The 24522-nt window shown below is 42.4% G+C and overlaps 1 protein-coding gene across 4 annotated transcripts in view; it reads left to right on the top strand.

Moving 5' to 3' along the window:
- The window catches only part of gtf2ird1 (GTF2I repeat domain containing 1), a 45140-nt gene that overhangs the window by 1527 nt on the left and 19091 nt on the right, over positions 1-24522 (top strand). For 2 of the 4 annotated variants that reach the window (XM_055941827.1, XM_055941824.1), the window contains exons 2-15: positions 9845-9977; positions 11045-11186; positions 11522-11698; positions 11942-12125; positions 14177-14508; positions 14839-14934; positions 16991-17074; positions 17465-17648; positions 18495-18520; positions 19457-19583; positions 19908-19951; positions 20368-20448; positions 21062-21181; positions 23298-23345. In XM_055941827.1, the coding sequence (XP_055797802.1) occupies positions 9852-9977; positions 11045-11186; positions 11522-11698; positions 11942-12125; positions 14177-14508; positions 14839-14934; positions 16991-17074; positions 17465-17648; positions 18495-18520; positions 19457-19583; positions 19908-19951; positions 20368-20448; positions 21062-21181; positions 23298-23345 (1771 nt within the window). In that variant the 5' untranslated portion in view covers positions 9845-9851. Of the gene's footprint in view, positions 1-9844; positions 9978-11044; positions 11187-11498; positions 11699-11941; positions 12126-14176; positions 14509-14838; positions 14935-16990; positions 17075-17464; positions 17649-18494; positions 18521-19456; positions 19584-19907; positions 19952-20367; positions 20449-21061; positions 21182-23297; positions 23346-24522 lie in introns of those variants that run through there. The other 2 variants (XM_055941826.1, XM_055941828.1) reach the window with 2 other exon arrangements.

Here is a 24522-nt window from a genome sequence, read left to right as displayed (position 1 = left end):
TTCCCACATGGTAGCTGACCACTGGGAGCTGGCCACTGATTTAACGAGATACAGACTTCAACGTTTGCAACACCTTGTTAAAGTATATATATATTTATATAGTTTTTTTCAATGCACTAAATTTGCACTGATTTTCACTAGCCAAAACATTGACTAGAAAGTATACTCTCCTAGTTAAAACAACCAAATGCCAATATGTGAGCCTCTGAACTTCAAGTGGAATGGTATGAAAATGGACCTCAATCCAGGGATGGAAGGTGTTGCTGTACTCTTATGCCTCAACAATTTACAGCAAATCGAGAAGATTTCAATATTTTTATTTAACTGCTTTTTTCATCTTCATTCTGGGTAGAAAATGCCAAAAGCAGCCCATTTAATTCCACAACACTTCTGGCAGCTACTCACCCCAACTATAGTGACACATTTTCATGGAATCTAATGAGCTGCTTTAACATTAGCTATAGCCTAGCATGCTGACGGAAAAGTTTAATAAAAAACTAGCCCTATTTCAATCTTCTCCGTTTGCCGTAAATTGTTGTGGGATTATTAGGAGTACTTAAAAATAAAGGAGAGCCGCACACTCTAGGAGCTCAGATGCAAAAATATTAAATTTACCAACGTTTTTGCCTGTCGAAACGTTGGTAAATTTAATATTTTTGCATCTGAGCTCCTAGAGTGTGCGGCTCTCCTTTATTTTTAAGTTTTCTACTCCGCTAGCCAGCACCTCGCCTAAATAGGTGTGCTTTTCTTTTTCTTCTAGATTATTAGGAGTACAACATCACCTTCTATTCCTGGATTGGAGCACGTTTTTAAACCATTTCAATGCAATTGAAGTACCCCAAGGTGCAATTGCAAATATGGGCATAAGGACATTTCGACCCAGAAGCAGAGCATATCTTCTGGACAAACTGTTTTGGATAGATCTTCACCCCGCAATAGGTTGTCACTTCCGATAATTAACCTAAACTCTGCAACAAAGTAACTGATTTTAAATGTATTTTGTGAAAGCCACAAGTCCATTTCAATTATTAGGACTTTATCTTTCCTATTTTTGAATGATCCCAATATTTTATTTCACTTCATGTTTTCCCTAGCTAGCTGAATTGCAGGCATACTTGCTGTCATTAATCTAGATTGACACGTGGCTGTGGGTTTTCATTCCACCCTTGTACTTGATTGATGAATTAAGGACACTAATTAGGAAGGAACTCCCCTCACCTAGTTGTTTAGGTCTTAATTGAAAGGAAAAACCAAAACCCCGCAGACACTCAGCCCTCCGTGGAATGAGTTTGACACCCCTGGCTATGTCTAGGCTCTAGGTCAGCCTTTTTAAAACCTATCCTCAGGGACTGCTGGAATAGTTCAACTACAGGAACGGCTTCAAACCTTTCCACGGGGACCCCCAGTCGTTCCATGTAGTTGAACTATTCCAGAACTAGTTGGATCTCCCAACCAGAGGAGATGTTCTCATGGCTCTGCCTATCCCACAATGCAGGCATAATAGCCCAGCTGATGTATGTATACAGCTAAGTAGGCCCACAGCATCTGGGATCATGCCTGGCATGCCCAGAGTTCATTGCAATTAAAAGTCAATGATCAGCACTGAGCCCAACGATTTAGATGGAGCTGTGGTCTTCAAAAGGTCTGTGACCAGAATGGCTTTTTAAGGGATATTAGCAAAGTACTGTGTATCAATGGCAGCAAGCACCACAAGCCTCTTAGTGCAAAATCAGCTCAGAAAACCATGATACCCCTTCTTCTGAGAACATTGTTGCCTAATATCTCTGGCTAAATACTGCTTTGGCAATTATTCAACAAGTAAAGGATAAGCTCTGTAGCCTGGAGAGGTTTGCTTAGCATGAAAAAAATAACAGTGCTGGCTTCGTCAGGGGAGACTCAAGTATTTAAGGGCTTGATGATTAGGCTAGTTGATAAATTGAATCAAGTGCGCTAGTTCTGGAATTGTTCAACTACATGGAACGACTGGTGGTCCCCGAGGAGAGGTTTGAAGCCGTTCCATGTAGTTGAACTATTTCAGAACTAGCTGGATCTCCCAATCAGAGGACATGTTCTCATGGCTCGACCTATTCCACAATGCAGGCATAATAGCCTAGTTGATGCATGTATAATTAAAAGTCAATGATAAGCACTGAGTCTGATTTACAGTTGAAGTCGGAAGTTTACGTACACTTAGGTTGGAGTCATTAAAACTAGTTTTTCATCCACTCCACATATTTCTTGTTAACAAACTATAGTTTTGGCAAGTCGGTTAGGACATCTACTTAGTGCATGACACAAGTAATTTTTCCAACAATTGTTTACAGACAGATTGTTTCACTTATCATTCACTGTATCACAATTCCAGTGGGTCAGAAACTTACATACACTAAGTTGACTGTGCCTTTAAACAGCTTGGTAAATTCCAGAAAATTATGTCATGGCTTTAGAAGCTTCTGATAGGCTAATTGACATAATTTGAGTCAATTGGAGGTGTACCTGTGGATATATTTCAAGGCCTACCTTCAAACTCAGTGCCTCTTTGCTTGACCTCATGGGAAAATGAAAAGAAATCAGCCAAGACCTCAGAAAAGAAATTGTAGACCTCCACAAGTCTGGTTCATCCTTGGGAGCAATTTCCAAACGCCTGAAGATACCACGTTCATCTGTACAAACAATAGTACGCAAGTATAAACACCATGGGACCACGCACCCGTCATACCACTCAGGAAGGAGACACATTCTGTCTCCTAGAGATGAACATACTTTGGTGCGAAAAGTGCAAATCAATCCCAGAACAACAGCAAAGGACCCTGTGAAGATGCTGGAGGAAAAAGGTACAAAAGTATCTATATCCACAGTAAAAACGAGTCCTATATCGACATAACCTGAAAGGCCGCTCAACAAGGAAGAAGCCACTGCTCCAAAACCGCCATACAAAAGCCAGACTACGGTTTGCAACTGCACATGGGGACAAAGATCATACTTTTTGGAGAAATATCCTCTGGTCTGATGAAACAAAAATAGAACTGTTTGGCCATAATGACCATCGTTATGTTTGGAGGAAAAAGGGTGATGCTTGCGAGCTTAAGAACACCATCCCAACCGTGAAGCACGGGGGTGGCAGCATCATGTTGTGGGGGCGCTTTGCTGCAGGAGGGACTGGTGCATTTCACAAAATAGATGGCATTATGAGGATGGAAAATTATGTCGATATATTGAAGCAACATCTCAAGACAGCAGTCAGGAAGTTAAAGCTTGGTCGCAAATGGGTTTTCCAAATGAACAATGACCCCAAGCATACTTCCAAAGTTGTGGCAAAATGGCTTAAGGACAACAAAGTCAAGGTATTGGAGTGGCCATCACAAAGCCTTGACCTCAATCCTATAGAACATTTGTGGGCAGAACTGAAGAAGCGTGTGCGAGTAAGGAGGCCTACAAACCTGACTCAGTTACACCAGCTCTGTCAGGAGGAATGGGCCAAAATTCACCCAACTTATTGTGGGAAGCTTGTGGAAGGCTACCCAAAATGTTTGACCAAAGTTTAACAATTTAAAGGCAATGCTACCAAATACTAATTGAGTGTATGTAAACTTCTGGCCCACTGGGAATGTGATGAAAGAAATAAAGCTAAAATAAATAATTCTCTCTACTATTATTCTGACATTTCACATTCTTAAAATATAGTGGTGATCCTAACTGACCTAAGACGGAATTATTGCTAAATATCAGGAATTGTAAAAAAAAAAAAAAAAAAAACTAAGTTTAAATGTATTTGGCTAAGGTGTATGTAAACCTCCGACTTCAACTGTACCGTCGTGGCCAAAAGTTTTGAGAATTACACAAATATTAATTTTCACAAAGTCTGCTGCCTCAGTTTGTATGATGGCAATTTGCATATACTCCAGAATATTATGAAGAGTTATCCGATGAATTGCAATAATTTGCAAAGTCCCTCTTTGCCATGCAAAGTAACTGAATCCCCCCAAAACATTTCCACTGCATTTCAACCCTGCCACAAAAGGACTAGCTGACATCATGTCAGTGATTATCTCGTTAACACAGGTGGGAGTGATGACGAGGACAAGGCTGGAGATCACTCTGTCATGCTGATTGAGTTTGAATAACAGACTGGAAGCTTGAAAAGGAGGGTGGTGCTTGGAATCATTGTTCTTCCTCTGTCAACCATGGTTACCTGGAAGGAAACACGCGCCATCATCATTGCTTTGCACAGAAAGGGCTTCACAGGCAAGGATATTGCTGCCAGTAAGATTGCACCTAAATCAACAGCGGTTCAATTGTTTTGAAGAAGGCTTCAGGGCGCCCAAGAAAGTCTAGCAAGCGCAAGGACCGTCTCCTAAAGTTGATTCAGCGGTGGGATCGGGTCACCACCAGTACAGAGCTTGCTCAGGAATGCTAGCAGGCAGGTGTGAGTGCATCTGCATGCACAGTGAGGCGAAGACTTTTGGAGGATGGCCTGGATCCCCTTTCTGATTGTTTGGGGCATCCGGAGAAAAGCTTTTCCGGAGAAGACAAGGTGAGCACTAGCATCAGTCCTGTGTCATGCCAACAGTAAAGCATCCTGAGCCCATTCATGTGTGGGGTTGCTTCTCAGCCAAGGGAGTGGGCTCACCCACAATTTTGCCTAAGAACACCGTCATGGAGGGCCTCCCGGGTGGCGCAGTGGTCTAGGGCACTGCATCGCAGTGCTAGCTGCGCCACCAGAGTCTCTGGGTTCGCGCCCAGGCTCTGTCGCAGCCGGCCGCGACGGGGAGGTCCGTGGGGCGACGCACAATTGGCATAGCGTTGTCCGGGTTAGGGAGGGTTTGGCCGGTAGGGATATCCTTGTCTCATCGCGCTCCAGCGACTCCTGTGGCGGGCCGGGCGCAGTGCGCGCTAACCAAGGGGGCCAGGTACACGGTGTTTCCTCCGACACATTGGTGCGGCTGGCTTCCGGGTTGGAGGCGCTGTGTTAAGAAGCAGTGCGGCTTGGTTGGGTTGTGCTTCGGAGGACCTATGGCTTTCGACCTTCGTCTCTCCCGAGCCCGTACGGGAGTTATAGCGATGAGACAAGATAGTAATTACTAGCGATTGGATACCATGGAAATTGGGGAGAAAATGGGATAAAATGTATAAAAAAATGTTTTTTAAAGAACACCGTCATGAATAAAGAATGGTACCAACACATCGTCAGAGAGCAACTTCTCCCAACCATCCAGGAACAGTTGTGACAAACAAAGCCTTTTCCAGCATGATGGAGCACCTTGCCATAAGTCAAAAGTGATAACTAAATGGCTCGGGGAACAAAACATCGATATTTTGGGTCCATGGCCAGGAAACTCCCCAGACCTTAATCCCATTGAGAACTTTTGGGCAATCCTCAAGAGGCGGGTGGACAAACAAAACTCCAAGCATTGATTATGCAAGAATGGGCTGCCATCAGTCAGGATGTGGAAGTTAATTGACAGCATGCCAGGGCGGATTGCAGAGGTCTTGAAAAAGAAGGGTCAACACCGCAAATATTGACTCTTTGCATCAACTTCATGTAATTGTCAATAAAAGCCTTTGACACTTATGAAATGCTTGTAATCATACTTCAGTATTCCATAGTAACATCTGACAAAAATATCTAAAGACACTGAAGCAGCAAACTTTGTGGAAATAAATATTTTGTCATTCTCAAAACTTTTGGCCACGACTGTAGATGCAGTTGTGGTCTTCAAAATGTCTGTGACCAAAATGGCTTTTTAAGGGGTATTAGCAAAGTATTGTGCATCAATGGCAGCGAATACCACAAGCCTCTTGGTGCAAAATAAGCTCAGAAGACCACGATACCCCTTCTTCTGAGAACATTGTAGCCTAATATCTCTGGCTAAATACTGCTTGGGCAATTATTCAACAAGTAAAGGATAAGCTCTGCCCCCTGCAGCCTGGAGAGGTTTGCATGGCATGAAGAAAATAACAGTGCCGGCTTCCTCAGGGGAGACTCAAATGGGTTAGGATTTAGGATGTCATTAGCTGGAGCATTTAAGCATGGCAGCCAGAGCAGAGTTGTATCATTTTAAGATCAGGGTGTACTCACATACCAGGGAAGTGTTCTGAAGTGTAGCCATACTGTTCCTTTTGTTTCTTAGGTCTAGGCTAGTTCATCTTACAATTAAGGAACAGGCAACACATTTTAAGTACTGTAGCCTGTTGGTATCATTGCATTTTAGGTCTATGTTTAGCCTACAGTCTGAAATTACTGGCGGTAAGTAGAGAGATAAGCTAATATTGCAACCAGTTTAATATATTTGTTTTAACCTTGCCAGTAGTCAAAGTTTGCAATGTTTTTTTTGTGTGTGTGTGTGTGTGTGTATATATATATAAACTCAGCAAAAAAAGAAATGTCCCTTTTTCAGGACCCTGTCTTTCAAAGATTATTCGTAAAAATCCAAATAACTTCACAGATCTTCATTGTAAAGGGTTTAAACACTGTTTCCCAAGCTTGTTCAATGAACAATAAACAATTAATGAACATGCACCTGTGGAACGCTCGTTAAGACACTAACAGCTTACAGACAGTAGGCAATTAAGGTCACAGTTATGAAATCTTAGGACACTAAAAAGGTCTTTCTACTGACTCTGAAAAACACTAAATGAATGATGCCCAGGGTCCCTGCTCATCTGCGTGAACGTGCCTTAGGCATGCTACAAGGAGGCATGAGGAATGCAGATGTGGCCAGGCCAATAAATTGCAATGTCCGTACTGTGAGATGCCTAAGACAGCGCTACAAGGAGACAGGACGGACAGCTGATCATCCTCTCAGTGGCAGTCCATGTGTAACAACAGCTGCACAGGATCGGTACATACGAACATCACACCTGCGGGACAGGTACAGGATGTTAACAATAACTGCCTGAGTTACACCAGGAACGCACAATCCCTCCATCAGTGCTCAGACTGTCTGCAATAGGCTGAGATAGGCTGGACTGAGGGCTTGTAGGCCTGTTGTAAAGGCAGGTCCTCACCAGACATCACCCCAATGGGCAGAAACCTACCGTCGCCGGACCAGACCTGACTGGCAAAAAGTGTTCTTCACTGACGAGTCGCGGTTTTGTCTCACCTGGGGTGATGGTCGGATTTGCGGTTTTCGTCGGAGGAATGAGCGTTACACCGAGGCCTGTACTCTGGAGCGGGATCGATTTGGAGGTGGACGGTCTGTCATTGTCTGCGACGGTGTGTCACAGCATCATCGGACTGAGCTTGTTGACATTGCAGGCAATCTCAACGCTGTGCGTTACAGGGAAGACATCCGCCTCCCTCATGTGGTACCCTTCCTACAGGCTCATCCTGACATGACCCTCCAGCAAGACAATGCCACCAGCCATACTGCTTGTTCTGTGCATGATTTCCTGCAAGACGGGAATGTCTGTGTTCTGCCATGGCCAGTGAAGAGCCCGGATCTCAATCCCATTGAGCACATCTGGACCTGTTGGATCAGAGTGTGAGGGCAAGGGTCATTTCCCCCAGAAATGTCCGGGAACTTGCAGGTGCCTTGGTGGAAGAGTGGGGTAACATCTCACAGCAAGAACTGGAAAATCTGGTGCAGTCCATGAGGAGATGCACTGCAGTACTTAATGCAGCTGGTGGACACACCACATACTGACTGTTACTTTTGTTTTTGACCCCCCCGTTGTTCAGAGACACATTTCATTTCGTTAGTCACATGTCTGTGGAACTTGTTCAGTTTATATCTCAGTTGTTGAATCTTGTTATGTTCATACAAATATTTGCACATATTAAGTTTGCTTAAAATAAACGCAGTTGACATTGAGAGGACATTTCTTTTTTTTGCTGAGTTTATATATATATATATATATATATATATATATATATATATATATATATATATATATATATATATATATATATATATATATATATATATACACACACACACACACACACACACACACACACACACACACACACACACACACACACACACTCTACCACCGTTCAAAAGTTTGGGGTACTTAGAAATGTCCTTGTTTTTGAAAGAAAAGCCAAAAAAATTGACCATTAAAATAACATCAAATTGATCAGAAATACAGTGCAGACATTGTTAATGTCCAGCACCCCAGAGTCGCCTCTTCGCTGTTGACATTGAGACTGGTGTTTTGCGGGTACTATTTAATGAAGCTGCCAGTTGAGGACTTGTGAGGCGTCTGTTTCTCAAACTAGACCCTCCAATGTACTTGTCCTCTTGCTCAGTTGTGCACCGGGGTCTCCCACTCTTTCTATTCTGGTTAGAGCCAGTTTGCGCTGTTCTGTGAAAGGAGTAGTACACAAGTAGGTTATTTGTGTTGACTTCCAGTAGCTAAATTGGAACTGGAACCATATTCGTTCATTTGCATCAGTGGCTTTTGTCATTGTCTATGCTCTTTGTTTTGACATTTGTGCTTGTGACTGAGTGACATTGCATTTGAAGTAGTTTAAACTCTGCCAGCCACAAAAGTCATCCTTTGAGTTCACTGGCGGTGGCTTTCTCTGGCTGCGAACAAAATGACGGTGCACCCTTCTCTCATTTTTCGTGCCTCTTTTGCCTTAAAGATAACGAGTGAAAGAGACCATCTATTTTTGAGGGGGTTCATGTTTGCTGTGGGCTCAGGGGATGCCGATTTCAGACAGGCATATCGGTGCAGCTGAGGCTGTCTCTCTCTCTATGTCCTCCCCCAGTGTTGAGTCTGTGGTTTGGGGCTGCCCTGAGGCTAGGATAATGGCTCTCAGTGTCTGAAGAGATTAAAGGCCAGAGCTGCATTGTTCAAATGCCTCGAGATTAGTTTCCAAGGAGACGGATTGCAGTTGCCATGAGAACGCAGGGCCTTGAATTAGGATTGCGATTTTATTATTTTTATGCCCCACACTTTCCCGCCCTCTTTTATTTACCCTATCTTTCCTTGACTTTGTTTTGACACGGAGTGTTTAGTGGCCAGCTGACATGTTTGTGATGAAAATGTTAGGTTAGTCCCCTGCAAATAGGCTAATTACGAGTTCGCTCCTACTCGGCCATCCATTTCCAAATGACATTGAAATTAGGCCCAATGGGGGGGGGGGGGGGGGGGGGCATAATTTCTTTGTCAAGAGTACCATCTAAGGAGAGCAAATTAAGGATGAAGGGATTCAAATAAATAATCTGAGCTAGCTTTAATTGGTTGACAAAGGCTTATCGTAATTAGGTACTTTCACGTGTGTGACGGATTTGTGCATTAGCATAACATGCAGGGTATTACCGTCACTTTTAAAGCCTCTTAATGAGAAGAAACCTCCCCCCTCCAACCCAACAACAACCCTTCCCCCCTCCAACTGCCATGTTTCATCACAATTCAAAATGCAGCCTGACCATGTTGTCAGAATCAAACAAAATGGGTTACTTGTTGTGTTATTGAAGCAATTAATGGCAGAGTGACACCTTATTCCCTCCAGATCAATGGCATGTGCATTTGGTTACTGCTCATTCATTTGTAGGCTTTAGCTATCTTAAATGGCAGGACATGCTTTTGTCTATCAAGCATAACCAATTTACTTTGACCACGTATACACATCCTCCTTGTTGTCATACTCCGACCAAGCTCCGGGGTGAAGTTTCCCCTCCCCAATCTTTACCTTAACCATCAGTGGGGAGAATGCAAAACTGACCCAAGATCAACGTCAGGGACAACTTCACCCTACTCCCAGAAGTGACTGGTGGAATGCAGATGAGACACCAAAACATTTATTGAATTTACACAGACACACACAAATGACCGTTTCGGTTCATCTTCTTGATTACTCAACTTTGCTCTCTGTTTTGTGTCCCCTAAGTGGAGGAATGGAGCAGATGAGGAAGTCAGGATGTGATGGGATAAGATCTAACTCCCGGGCTGAGCTGCGGGTCCCACAGGTGTCAGCCAGACAGGAGATCCTCACCAGCCTAGTGTCTGCGTTGGACTCAGTGGTACGACCAGTCTCACACACACACACACACACACACACACACACACACACACATTATTCATCTGACCACGGAAAACCATATGAAAGATTGATTAGTCAGTCTTATTTCGATGACTCTTTACAAAAACAAATTGACCTTAGAAAACATTGTGAAGTGAACCACTGAGGAAGCCGGAAGAAAAGTAATTGAATAGATGGGTTAGCTGACAACGTCACGAAAACGATTTGCCTGCTTCAATGGGGCAGAATTCTTTGTGTTGTTGTGATTCTGAATGGCCAGATAGCTAGCAACAATGACAAGAAGCTGCAATGTGGGGAATCGTAGATGGCTCATTTCAGCTAGTTTTATCTTGTTCTTCAATATTTTGACCAATAGGTAAAACTGGAGTTTTTACCCTTGTAGGATGACCAGAATTAGGGTGACTTAAATGAATGGAGGCCATACAAAGAATTTGGTCAAAAATTCGTAAAATTGCATTGCGTCAGCTAGGCTGGATTCTGTGTAAGAAATAAGGCTACTGGCTACCTGAAAGGCTGACTTTCATGTTGAACTCGTCATCTTTCTTCTCGAATCCGCAGGACATGAAACAATATAGGTAAGATGGCAATCAATTTTGAGATATTTTAGTATGAGCTTTTCATATTAATGTGAAATTCCTGTTATTTTTTTGAAGATTTCTCACCAAAACAAGCATATCTCTGAAATGTCAATGGAGCGCTGAGTGTGTACCGGGCTTTTTATTTTCACAGCCTTTTCCAATTAATTCAGATTGTACCATGCTAATTTAACTTTTTTCGACTCGCACATTTATTTATGTTTTCAATAAACATTGGAGACTAAAAATAGTTTACATGTTGTCAACAATCTAAGCCAGACCAGTCTGTTTTGCCCCATAGTTGTGCACTCAACGGTTTTGCTGCTAAACAACCAATCTGTATAGGATGATAGGCTAAATGTTTAATGGATAAGTGTACCCTGAGCTTCACAGTAGCCATAGCAAATCTTTGTCTTTATTAACTGACCATTAGGTGGATTACCCATGACCTTGTCTTTAACCTGTGTTCCAGTGCACAGCCATGTCAAAGCTCAACGCCGAGGTGGCTTGCGTCACCGTGCACGAGGACAGCGTGATCACCGTGGGAACAGAGAAGGGAAGAGTCTTCCTCAACTCGCGGAGGGAAATACAAACAGACTTCCACAAGTTTTGCAGTGAGTGCTTCCCTGTGTAGTGGGCAAGAAAAGCTGAATCAGATTAACAATTAGGTTAGATTTTTCACTTGGATCAAAATGCAACTATATTTTGCTCACAGATCCTGCTGTTGTCTTGGAGCTGAATTTTTTTTATCTGAGTCTATTAAGGTTTGGAATGAAATAAATAAGATGATCTTTAGTTTGACATTTTTTGTAATTTAGCAGATGCTCTTTTCCAGAGCGTTACTTCTTCAAAAGCAAGTGAGATCCAGAATAGACCTTCCTTGAGTGAAACTTACAGGGTGAAAAGTAGAAATATAATCCCTTCAGTTTCTCATGCTTGACTCTTTCAGAGATGCCCTGTCTACAAGGGCTGACCACAGTGAATGCCCATGTCAATGTCCAGGAAAATGAATCAGGCAAGCTTGGCAAAGAGGGCGGGCACGGCAAACAGAGGGCCTCAACAGACGCCCACTCTAACATCTTTGTCTTGAGGAAAATGGTGGAAGAAGTATTCAGTGTGCTTTACAGTAAGGGCTTCAAAATACAGCATCGAACAAATATAATTTGTATAGGTCTGCGCCATTTGAATTCTTTCTAATATCTCATTTAACGTTATAATTTCAACCTTCTCATAACTGAAATCAAATTTCAGATGTGATTGAATGTTGATTTTTACAGTGTCTACTTGTCAAACAATCATTTGACATGTCCTTTTCTCATTTCTACCTTCATTAGTCATTTGATGCTGTATGTATGTGATGATTTTCCAGGCGAGGCCGTTGGAAAGAGTAGCCTGGTCCCTGTGCCTTATGAGTGGATCCTGAAGGATCCCAGCTCTGTGGTGGCCCACGGCCTGCCTGAGGGGATCGCCCTGAGGAAACCTGCCGAGTACGACACCAAGACCTTAATGAAGATCCTTGAGCAGAGCAACCGCATCCACTTCACTGTCAAAAGGTGACCTGACTCCATACAGTACATCATAACGTACATACAGTTGAAGTCGGAAGTTTACGTACACTTAGGTTGGAGTCATTAAAACTAGTTTTTCATCCACTCCACATATTTCTTGTTAACAAACTATAGTTTTGGCAAGTCGGTTAGGACATCTACTTTGTGCATGACACAAGTAATTTTTCCAACAATTGTTTACAGACAGATTCTTTCACTTATCATTCACTGTATCACAATTCCAGTGGGTCAGAAACTTACATACACTAAGTTGACTGTGCCTTTAAACAGCTTGGTAAATTCCAGAAAATTATGTCATGGCTTTAGAAGCTTCTGATAGGCTAATTGACATAATTTGAGTCAATTGGAGGTGTACCTGTGGATATATTTCAAGGCCTACCTTCAAACTCTTTGCCTCTTTGCTTGACCTCATGGGAAAATGAAAAGAAATCAGCCAAGACCTCAGAAAAGAAATTGTAGACCTCCACAAGTCTGGTTCATCCTTGGGAGCAATTTCCAAACGCCTGAAGATACCACATTCATCTGTACAAACAATAGTACGCAAGTATAAACACCATGGGACCACGCACCCGTCATACCACTCAGGAAGGATACGCATTCTGTCTCCTAGAGATGAACATCTTTGGTGCGAAAAGTGCAAATCAATCCCAGAACAACAGCAAAGGACCCTGTGAAGATGCTGGAGGAAAAAGGTACAAAAGTATCTATATCCACAGTAAAAACGAGTCCTATATCGACATAACCTGAAAGGCCGCTCAGCAAGGAAGAAGCCACTGCTCCAAAACCGCCATACAAAAGCCATACTACGGTTTGCAACTGCACATGGGGTCAAAGATCATACTTTTTGGAGAAATATCCTCTGGTCTGATGAAACAAAAATAGAACTGTTTGGCCATAATGACCATCGTTATGTTTGGAGGAAAAAGGGTGATGCTTGCAAGCCGAAGAACACGATCCCAATTGTGTAGCACGGGGGTGGCAGCATCATGTTGTGGGGGTGCTTTGCTGCAGGAGGGACTGGTGCACTTCACAAAATAGATGGCATAATGAGGATGGAAAATTATGTGGATATATTGAAGCAACATTTCAAGACATCAGTCAGGAAGTTAAAGCATGGTCGCAAATGGGTCTTCCAAATGGACAATGACCCCAAGCATACTTCCAAAGTTGTGGCAAAATGGCTTAAGGACAACAAAGTCAAGGTATTGGAGTGGCCATCACAAAGCCCTGACCTCAATCCTATAGAACATTTGTGGTGAGAACCTAACTGGTTCCACTAATAAAGTGCAGATCCTAACTGACCCTAAGACAGGGAATTTTTACTAGGATTAAAGGTTAGGCATTGTCACGAACGTCGTCAGGTTGGAAATGACCGGACCAAGGTGCAGCGTGGTGAGCGTACATTTCTTTTTATAATGAAAGTCGCCAACAAGAACCAACCAACGTGAAGCTGACTAGGGCTATACAGGCCACTAACACAGACAACTACCCACAACTAAGGTGGAAAAACAGGCTGCCTAAGTATGATTCCCAATCAGAGACAACGATAGACAGCTGTCCCTGATTGAGAACCATTCTCGGCCAAAAAATAGAAACAGAAAACATAGAAATAAAGAAACTAGAATGCCCACCCTAGTCACACCCTGGCCTAACCAAAATAGAGAATAAAAGCCTCTCTATGGCCAGGGCGTGACAGGAATTGTGAAAAACTGAGTTTAAATGTTTTTGGCTAAGGTGTATGTAAACTTCCGACTTCAACTGTATAATCCCTTACGTGACTTGTTCCTGTGCATAAATGGCATAAGTGTAGCAGCATAATTAGGATTGATACAGGGCTGGTCTTGTTGTTGAATTCATGGTTAGATGATAGGAGGAGACCTGATTCTAGATTACTTTTGAACAACAGAAAGTAACTGGAGGATTTCTCTGCCAAGAATAAGGCACCTTGTGACAATTTGCTATTGGTGTGTCATAATTAGGTTTCACGTGGACACACAGCTTTATCTTCTCCTGTTTCCTTCTTCATCTGTTTATAGAACAACAGCAGAGCCCTCGCGGGAGGCTAAGTCAAGCGCCGGCGACATCAGAAACCACAACTCCTTCTCGGGCGCCACCAAGAGCCTAGCTAACCATGGCCCGGCCTCCAAGCCTGCCGCCACCGCCCAGGAAGTGTCCAACGCTTCAGTCTCAGCCAGCAACTCCATGCTCTCCAGCTTCCTGTATGGCATGCCCATGTCCTCCCAGCCACACCCCGACGGCAAGCTGGACCTCAAGCCCACATCCCTCTTCAACCTGGGTAAAGACCGCCTGGGGGCCTGGGTGGCGGGGGCAGAGAAAGGGACGGCCGCCAAGGACAGTTCCGACAATGGTAAGAGATATTTGACCCCACAGGAACAAACTGTTACTGAGGTAGCAGTTGATGGATATCCAGGTTACTTCTTAAAAGCCCCTCATCTTTTTGAGTCACTTGTTTATGCATTAATTATTGTCTGTGATTTTATTCATTTGGCAGGAGAGTGGTTACTATTCTCCCTGTCATTTATGAGAGTGGTTGTACTACTGGCTGTCATTTCACATAACTTATTTGATAGAGAATCTGTTTTGATTATGGGATTTAGATTTTTCAAGATTTGCTCGACTCTGAAAGCATCAGTATGATGTTTATCAATGTTTAGTTTCTGCCATTTTGTCTGTTCAGTTGAGTGGATAGGACTCCAAGGGGATTTGGGCCAGAGTCCTCCCAGCATCCACGTCTCCAAGCGCCTCCTGTTTTCCATAGTTCATGAGAAGTCAGGTAGGCTTGAACTGGAACTGGACACAGATAGACACACACCTGTAGGCCACAAACTCATACCCTTTTCACACTATCGTTTTGACCCAAACCATCTATGCCGGGTCGGATATTTTCCATTCAAATTGTTCATGGTTCCAGCAACTATGGTGGTTGTGTAACCGGTACAGCTTGGCTCAGTTTGGCTCAGCTCATTAATGTGGAACAGGGTTCAGTCTTTAGGCAGCTCACCTCACCCCCCTGCCAGACAATGCATATACTCTAGTTCTGGGTACAGACCCAGTCTAAGAGAATTACTTGTCAGCTTACTTATTGGCAATTTTTTCCTCTGAATCCCACAATGCAGTTCATTAAAGGGGAGGGGTATGTCAACAATCATATCAATCAACCAATGGATTTTACCCCACGTTATAGACTCCTCTCCTTTGTAATGCCACAATTCAAATGCTGCATTCCCATATGCTTCAGAGCAGAGCAAATAATGCAATACTGTCATGTTGTCTGACATGATGGAGAAATTATTACTATTTCATTTTTGTAGTAACCAAAAAAGTGTTAAACAAATCAAAATATATTTTATATTTGAGATTCTTCAAATAGCCACCCTTTGCCTTGATGACAGCTTTGTACACTGTTGGCATTCTCTCAACCAGCTTCACCTGGAATGCTGGAACAGTCTCTAAGGAGTTCCCACATATGCTGAGCACTTATTGGCTGCTTTTCCTTCATTCTGCGGTCCCACTCATCCCAAACCATCTTAATTTGGTTGAGGTCGGGGGATTGTGGAGGCTAGGTCATCTGATGCAGCACTCCATCACTCTCCTTCTTGGTAAAATAGCCCTAACATAGCCGGGAGGTGTGTTGGGTCATTGTTCTGTTGAAAAACAAATGATAGTCCCACTCAGCCCAAACAAGATGGGATGGCGTATCGCTGCAGAATGATGTGGTAGCCATGCCGGTTAAGCGCGCCGTGAATTCTAAATAAATCAATGTCACCAGCAAAGCACCAAGAAACCATAACACCACCTCATCCATGCTTTACGGTGGGAAATACACATGCGGAGATCATCCGTTCACCCACACCGCGTCTCACAAAGACACAGCGGTTGGAACCAAAAATCTCCAACTTGGATTCCAGACCAAACGACGACAGTCCATTTCACCTTGTTCTAGAGAGATTTACACGGGTATCAAAACGTCACGCTGGGGTAAGCCTGCACAAAACACAGCCCTTATTTGAAGTGTTTCTAAAATCCCCTATGGGAAAAATGAATGGTGTAAAAAGTGATTGGAACCATTTCCCTGTTTGAGCATTAGGTTTTATGGGTGTTATGACTCTTACTGCCATACTCTATACCTAATTGTGAATAGGGAATTCAGCCCCGCGCCACACCCACGGGCATATTGCACCCTGACATGGCCACCAGGGTTGGGGTTAATTCCACAAATGCAATTCGAATTCAATTCCCTTTCCCTGTAAATTCCATTCCAATGTTAGGTAAATGACAAAAATTAAAATCACAATTTAATATTATCCCCAACAATTCCACAAATTCAAATGCAATTTCCTTAGGTGGTCAGGCTGATCATGTTACTATTTAGACAACCTAGCTATACTTGAAATATAGGAATACAAGTTGAAATGACCTAAAACAAATCATGCAGACAGTTTGTGATACTAAGTGCATTAATTCCATTAACTTGGAAATATGCAAATATTGAATTCCAATTCAATTCCAAAGAATACATTTTTTACAATTCAAATTTAATTCCAATACAAAAAGTCTAATTCCAATTAAATTCAATAACTTTAAGATTGTTGGAATTCAACATAAATCCTCCACTTCATGAGTGAATTAAATAATTGAATTGTAAATTAAAATTGGAATTGACCCCAACCAACCCTGATGCCCACCACCTAAGCCCTATTTTGATCCAGAAAATAAAACTGTTAGTATACATGTGGAAAGTAGACATACAAATGGAAGAATTTTATTTTTTTCCCTCCCATTTTTCCCCCCATTTGTATGTTTACGTTATTCTGTTTTGCGCTCAACAGAAAAATGGGACTCGTTCATTCGAGAGACTGAGGACATAAACACACTGAGAGAATGTGTGCAGATCCTGTTCAACAGTCGCTATGGTGAGATGGTCAACCACTCTTTCTCAGCATGGTTTCCTATTGTAGGGCATTAGCTGATTAAAAACGTTTAGGGTTTTAAAACTTTCCTGTTTCCCAGACCCATATTAAGGTTAGTCCTCATCCAAAAAGCACGCCCAATGGAGATTCTCTGGGAAAATGTCCCTTATACAATTAGTCATTTTCTCAACACTTTTTTTCATGTAATTTCTTTACTATAGAATGATTGTCTTTAGTCTGTTTTCAGGTGTCAGGATTGCTTATTAATCTATCCACACCCACCCATCCATCCATCCATTAATTGATCCATTCATTACATACTTATTAAGACAGTATTGTAGGGTCTCATGATTGATGTCCGTCAATGATTTCTGACAACCCCTGTATTTTCAGCGGAGGCCCTGGGCTTGGACCACATGGTTCCAGTGCCGTACCGGAAGATAGCCTGTGACCCAGAGGCCGTGGAGATCATCGGCATCCCAGACAACATCCCCTTCAAGAGGCCCTGCACCTACGGAGTGCCCAAACTCAAACGCATCCTGGAGGAGCGCCATGGGGTCCGCTTTGTAGTCAAAAGGTAAAGACGATCTGAGATCCATCTGAGATTATACTGGGAAAGTCTCTCATTCTTTCCTCCAGAAATAAGAGATTACACTGTAGTGTATAGGGGACCCATATCAGGGCTGCATAACGCATCATACCAGGGTTTCGTGATAAGGCACTAAATGAAAAAAACGTTGTGAAACAGGGAAGAACTACTACTACTGCAGCTGTCTAGTAAGAAACATGCGCTAATGAAAATAACCCTGTTTGAGGAGAACCACTGATTTATGAGCCACAAGAGCTAGCACAGCATCTGTCATTTATCTAAAATGTCCTATTTGGAAAATTGAATCAACGAAGGGAGAAGTGTCAACCCAGGCCATCTGTTGGTTAAATTCCCTGCCCTCCAATAGACAATGCCCAACTTACTGGTAACCACCGCATGAACCACACATTATGGTGCCCTCTGCTCTCTGGCATATTGAGCCAATGTCTCGCTGTTGTTGAAACCATGTGATGAAATACATTTAGATCGGGGCGACAGGCTTAGTTTGGGTCAACACCGCCATCAGCGCATGGCTCATGCATAAGGCGACATGGTCATTAATGTTAATATAATTCCAGCAGATTGAAGATTCGATTTTTATCTAAGAGTCATACACTCCTGGTGTTGTTGTTGATATGTATTGTTGTTTATTCAAGATGGCCCAGACATGAACCCTGCAGACCGTGTAGAGATGTCTGTTTGATCTTGTTCCCCTGTTGACATGTCCACTGTTGTTCACCAACAGTTTACTACAGGGGCCCTTTCTACTTGACTGTGACCAATGTCAATAATCACATTGATTAACAATAACGACCATCTCTGTTCTCATTCCAGAATGTTTGACGAAAGGATTTTCACAGGTAAGACTTCAGCAATTCGGCACGGGGGGGGGTGTGGTATATGGCCAATAAACCACAGCTAAGGGCTGTTCTTTCGCACAACGCAATGCGGAGTGCCTGGATACAGCCGTTAGCCGTGGTATATTGGCCATATACCACAAACCCCATAGGTGTGTTATTATAAACTGGTTACCAACATAATTAGAACAGTAAAAAGTCATTTTTGGTCATACCTGTGGTATACGGTCTGATATACCACGGCTCTCAGCCAATAAGCATTCAGGGCTCGAACCACCCAGATTATAATGAGTAATTTCATCTTGCATTGTTGATATCTATCCAAAGAAGCCATTAGTATGCCATTTAGCATTTTTTTTCTTTTTTTTTTTTTTTTCACCTTTATTTAACCAGGTAGGCTAGTTGAGAACAAGTTCTCATTTGCAACTGCGACCTGGCCAAGATAAAGCATAGCAGTGTGAACAGACAACAACACAGAGTTACACATGGAGTAAACATTAAACAAGTCAATAACATGGTAGAAAAAAAAAGAGAATCTATATACAATGTGTGCAAAAGGCATGAGGTAGGCAATAAATCGAGTAATTACAATTTAGCAGATTAACACTGGAGTGATAAATCATCAGATGATCATGTGCAAGAAGAGATACTGGTGTGCAAAAGAGCAGAAAAGTAAATAAATAAAAGCAGTATGGGGGGTGAGGTAGGTAAATTGGGTGGGTAGTTTACAGATGGACTATGTACAGCTGCAGCGATCGGTTAGCTGCTCGGATAGCAGATTTTTAAAGTTGTTGAGGGAGATAAAAGTCTCCAACTTCAGAGATGCCATGTCCTTGTTTTTCTTTTGATATTGTGTATGTTTAGTTGTAATAGCTTGCTGTGCATCATGGATAATCTGATTGATTGATCTGATTGATTCTGTTATGTTGGGTCACAAAGCTGCTGGTAAGGTGGCCAAGGAAGAGGGCAAGCATGACATAGGCTCCACCTCCGAGGACGGTTTCCCTGACAACCTCCGGGTCCCGTTGGCTGCACTGGAGCTGGTCACCAATCCTCACAGCAGCAGGTATGTATGCAACGGCTAGGCCTCAGTCAGTAATGTAGAGGGTGTAGTGACACAAGATGTTATTTGAAATCATCAGAGAAATCTGTTCCGCACCTGTCTTACCCAATCTGCATCCAGAGATATAAAAGACAATTAGATCAGAAGACAATACAAACAAACCATTTTGATATTTTGATAGATCCTTTCAGTAAATGCTGCGTGTCCATCACTTGTAATGGAAGGCCATAGCCTGATGTACCACAATAACCACAATTTATCTATGCCAGTTCATTTCAATGTCATAATTCGAAGTTGTGCATTCAAAGGATGTGTTTTTCTTTTTAGATCTACAAGCTCTTGTGTGAGTCCATTGGCTGACTTTGAAGCAGGTAAGTGACAAGGCAATGCTATGGCCTACTATAGTAATACTGTAATGCGAACCCAAGACGTGAACTCTGAGGTTGGCACTCCTTTTTATGGTAGTCTAACATCAAGAAATACGTTCCACGTTTCATATCCACTCTGTAACCCCTTGGGAATTGCAAATTAAAAACTTAAACCGTCTGAAACTGAACAGATCTTCCTCTCAGAATGTCTAACATTGGATTTCATAGATCCATTTCAAATGGCACTTTCTGGGAGGAAGATCTGGTTATGTCCCAAATGACACCCTATTCCCTATATAGTACACTACCTTTGACTCGAGCGCAATGGGCCCTGATCAAAAGTAGTGCACTGTAGCGAATAGGGTTCCATATGGGATGCCGCCTTGCCATATTAACTGTTTTTACTCTTACTCTTTTAGGGCCTTCGGGAGATTGTATTCCCTTGAAAAAGATTAAAACGGAGCCCCCAGATGGGGAAATCATCCAGGTGACTGTACCAGGTAAGTGGTGCACCTCTGTCATTATATTACATTTTAAATGGCTTTAGCTGTTAAACCAGATCAAATATGGGGAGTCGTGAATCTTGGAAATATTTAAACGTGTTTTGAGAGGCAGTAGATGCGACATGCTAGCAGGAATCCAACACCTCTGGATTTGACTGTGTGGGCTAGGACGTGTGTGCATTTATGCATGCACCTGCTGTGATCCTGACACATGTTATTTCCTCTTTACAATGACCTCTAATAGTTCCCCTTGCATTGTGAGGCTGTTCCCCTCTTCCCTTACCTGCTAATTACCTGAGGTCTACTCTGTAGCCTGCCTGACCCTATATTCTCACCACTCCTCGAATTTGTCTCTACAGTTACTTTCTCTTACCCTGCCCCTGTGCCCAGTACTCTAGCATTTTACCATAACCCAGTCTTAAACATGTTTGGCCCAGTCTTAAACAGTGACAGCAGTGGAGTTGGCAAGAGCACAAATAGATCTGGGACCAGGCTGGTACTTTCTCTCCTCCTTCACGTGACTCTGTCTTGATACCTAGTAGCCTAACAATGTGCTGTCTGTCCCTAAGATACCCAGTACCGTAACAATGTGTTGTTTCTCCTCCCCCAGATGCCAGTGTTTCAGTGGAGGAGCCGAATGAGTCTCATGCTGACCCGGCTGCAGCAGCAGTGGTGGTGGTGGCCACCCCAGCCCAGGCTGCTTCTTGCCGCTCCCTGGAGACCCACGCAGGTAACTGCAGCCCCGCCTTCCGTACCAGTCCCCTCTACCTCATGGTTGCATCAGGACTGCCCAGGCCCGGCGCCACCCTGGGTCCACCACTGCCAACAAGCTCTCTCCCTCTGTTAGGGAGCTAGGTTACCAGTACACGTATGAAACCACTTTTCACAGATACTCCCATCTCCATGTCTCCTTGCCCCCCTTTCACACTTCGTACTCCACCCAGAGTCACTAGTACCCTGTACCACCCCTTACGCCCCACCTCCCACCCACAGAGTCTCTGCCAAACCTGTAGCACACTAAGTAAGTAATAGGCTGCCTGCTCTGGACACTTTCCATCAGTTTGATTTATAATTTTTAATCCTATTTTTGATGGTATATATTAATTGGCTTTCATCATTGGAGGTGTCATTTGTGTGTCATTAGAATCTGATGGATTGTGCATATTTGAGCTTGTCTCCATAAGCAATACCTCAGATTAAACACAGATTTCACAGTCGAGCCTGTTTTCCCACAAAACATACTTGAAGAAAGATTGGTCACCATCGAATCTGTTTACTGGGATTGGAACATATGACACCATTTTGCAAGACATCCAGAGCAGTTTCAGTTTTCTAGTCTAAAGGTTATTTGTAAGAACACTGCAATAGCAACCCTCAATGTATTTATTTTTTAAATTGGAGCATTTACCAAACCTGGGTTTATTTTGTCCAGTTTGTGAGTATGTTTTAAATCTGGACTCTCTGTCTCAGGTTTGGTTGAATAGTATATTCACCGTACACAACTTCTCGTCTCAACCCCAGCCCTTGCAGCCCAACCCTGTATAGAATTAGCCTGTTTCTCATGCTCCCTATCTCTACCAGTCCTGTGATTTGTCTAGAGTCCCTTTAAGACACCTGAACACCCAGTTTAGTAGTCTGAGATAATTTTGTTCCTTACCGTAGTCACCCTTCCCCAAGTCCTTATTGTAGTTTAGTAGCACGAGGTAACTAAGAACACTTGAGTACACTACATGCGATAATAATAATATATGCCTTTTATCCGAAGCAACTTAGAGTCATGCATGCATACATTTTACATATGGGTGGTCCCGGGAATCGAACCCACTACCCTGGCGTTACAAGCACCATGCTCTACCACCAACTAAGCTACAAAGGACCACTCTCTTTCTTAACCTCAATTCTAAGTTGTGCTATAGCTGTAGAGATATACTAGCCTGAGTGCCAGTCTGTTTGTGCTATCATGTCAACTCCTTGTCACTCATTGTCAAAAACAAACAGATCTGGGACCAGGCTAGATTTAAAACCCAGTTATTCAATATTTGAAGATTTGTAGAGAAGAGGAAAGAAAAAGAATGGTACTCAAGTGTCCACATTAACCTCTAGTCTAGATCCTTAGACATTTTGTTTGTTTTATTTTGGTTGCTTTCATGTTTTGTTAAAGTTTTCTTTTTCATCATTGATCATGAAGGAAGAAGTCGTGGGCGGGTAAGTGCTGAAAATAGACACTAGATTTCAGTGTTTATTTAAATATCATGCTATTTTTTCTGCAGTATTTTGAAAGATATGTAAGTTATCTTTCAGCTATTATCAATGGAGAGACACAATGAATGTGCACAATTGTCATGTAGACAGAGATAAAGATAACATCCTATCACCATGGCACATGTGAAGTCATACTTTGGCTGTTGGTATTACTCTTTTTTTTTTTTTACTCAAATAAGCTACCATATGACCTCAGAGACATGAACAGCTTGGAAATAGTGGTCATTCAGAAAAACTGAAATGTTCGGAACTTTGAAATTCACTTAAAGCCATTGAGAAAATATTGATTATGTATTTACATGTGTTTTCTAATATTTAGCCAGATACTGTAGATATATTTTAGCACATAAGCAACATTTACATTTGTCTGTAGCCTAAAGAAGTGTGCTGTTTTTGCATTTAATACATGTCCTCCCGGTTTGGTTGATCGGTCATTCCGTAATTCTTTGAGGTTCTACTGTAGTTTGGGCTTTGTCTCATTCAAAACAGTATTTCTTGGCTCGCCTGAACCGAAATTAGTTATGTGAAACCTTTGAAACTTGTCAACCCTACTCACCTCTTTGCCCTCTTCCTTTAAACTGAAGCACTGTCACCTAAACCAGCTTTGCAAGGCCTCAGAAGATCATCTGAAGGTACAGTAGGTTTGACAACCTCTCCCTAAGACCTATCTGTTGGATTCACTGTAGGCTTACAATAGACACAGCCTAACCTCCATTTCAAATTATTGATTTTTAAAAGGTGTGATGTGATTGTTACATAAATTCTTGATTAATATAATTTATATACTGAACAAAGATATAAACACAACATGTAAAGTGTTGGTCCCATGTTTCATGAGCTGAAATTAGAGGTTGACCGATTAATCGGAATGGCCGATTTTAATTAGGGCCGATTTCAAGTTTTCATAACAATCGGTAATTTTTTGGACACCGATTGTGGCCGATTACATTACACTCCACGAGGAGACTGCATGGCAGGTTGACTACCTGTTACGCGAGTGCAGCAAGAAGCCAAGGTAAGTTGCTAGCTAGCATTCAACTTATCTTATAAAAAACAATGAATCTTAACATAATCCCTAGTTAACTACACATGGTTGATGATATTACTAGTTTATCTAGCTTGTCCTGCGTTTCATATAATCGATGCGGTGCCTGTTAATTTCTCATCGAATCACAGCCTACTTCGCCAAACGGGTGATGATTTAACAAGCGCATTCGTGAAAAAAGCACTGTCGTTGCACCAATGTGTACCTAACCATAAACATCAATGCCTTTCTTTAAAATCAATACATAAGTATATATTTTTCAACCTGTATATTTAGTTAATATTGCCTGCTAACATGAATTTCTTTTAACTAGGGAAATTGTGTCACTTCCCTTGCGTTCCGTGCAAGCAGTGTCAGGGTATATGCAGTAGTTTGGGCCGCCTGGCTCGTTGCGAACTGTGTGAAGACCATTTCTTCCTAACAAAGACCATAATTAATTTGCCAGAAACATACATAATTATGACATAACATTGAAGGTTGTGCAATGTAACAGCAATATTTAGACTTAGGGATGCCACCCGTTAGATAAAATACGGAACGATTCCGAAATGATAGTTTCTGGATTTGACCATATTAATGACCTAAGGCTCGTATTTCTGTGTGTTATTATGTTATAATTAAGTCTATAATTTGATATTTGATAGAGCAGTCTGACTGGGCGGTGGTAGGCAGCAGCAGGCTCGTAAGTATTCATTCAAACAGCACTTTTGTGCATTTACCAGCAGCTCTTTGCTGTGCTTCAAGCATTGAGCTGTTTATGACTT

This window comes from Salvelinus fontinalis, chromosome 13 (genome assembly GCF_029448725.1).
Source record: "Salvelinus fontinalis isolate EN_2023a chromosome 13, ASM2944872v1, whole genome shotgun sequence".
Taxonomy (NCBI): domain Eukaryota; kingdom Metazoa; phylum Chordata; class Actinopteri; order Salmoniformes; family Salmonidae; genus Salvelinus; species Salvelinus fontinalis.
This window is presented reverse-complemented; position numbering and strand designations above follow the sequence as displayed.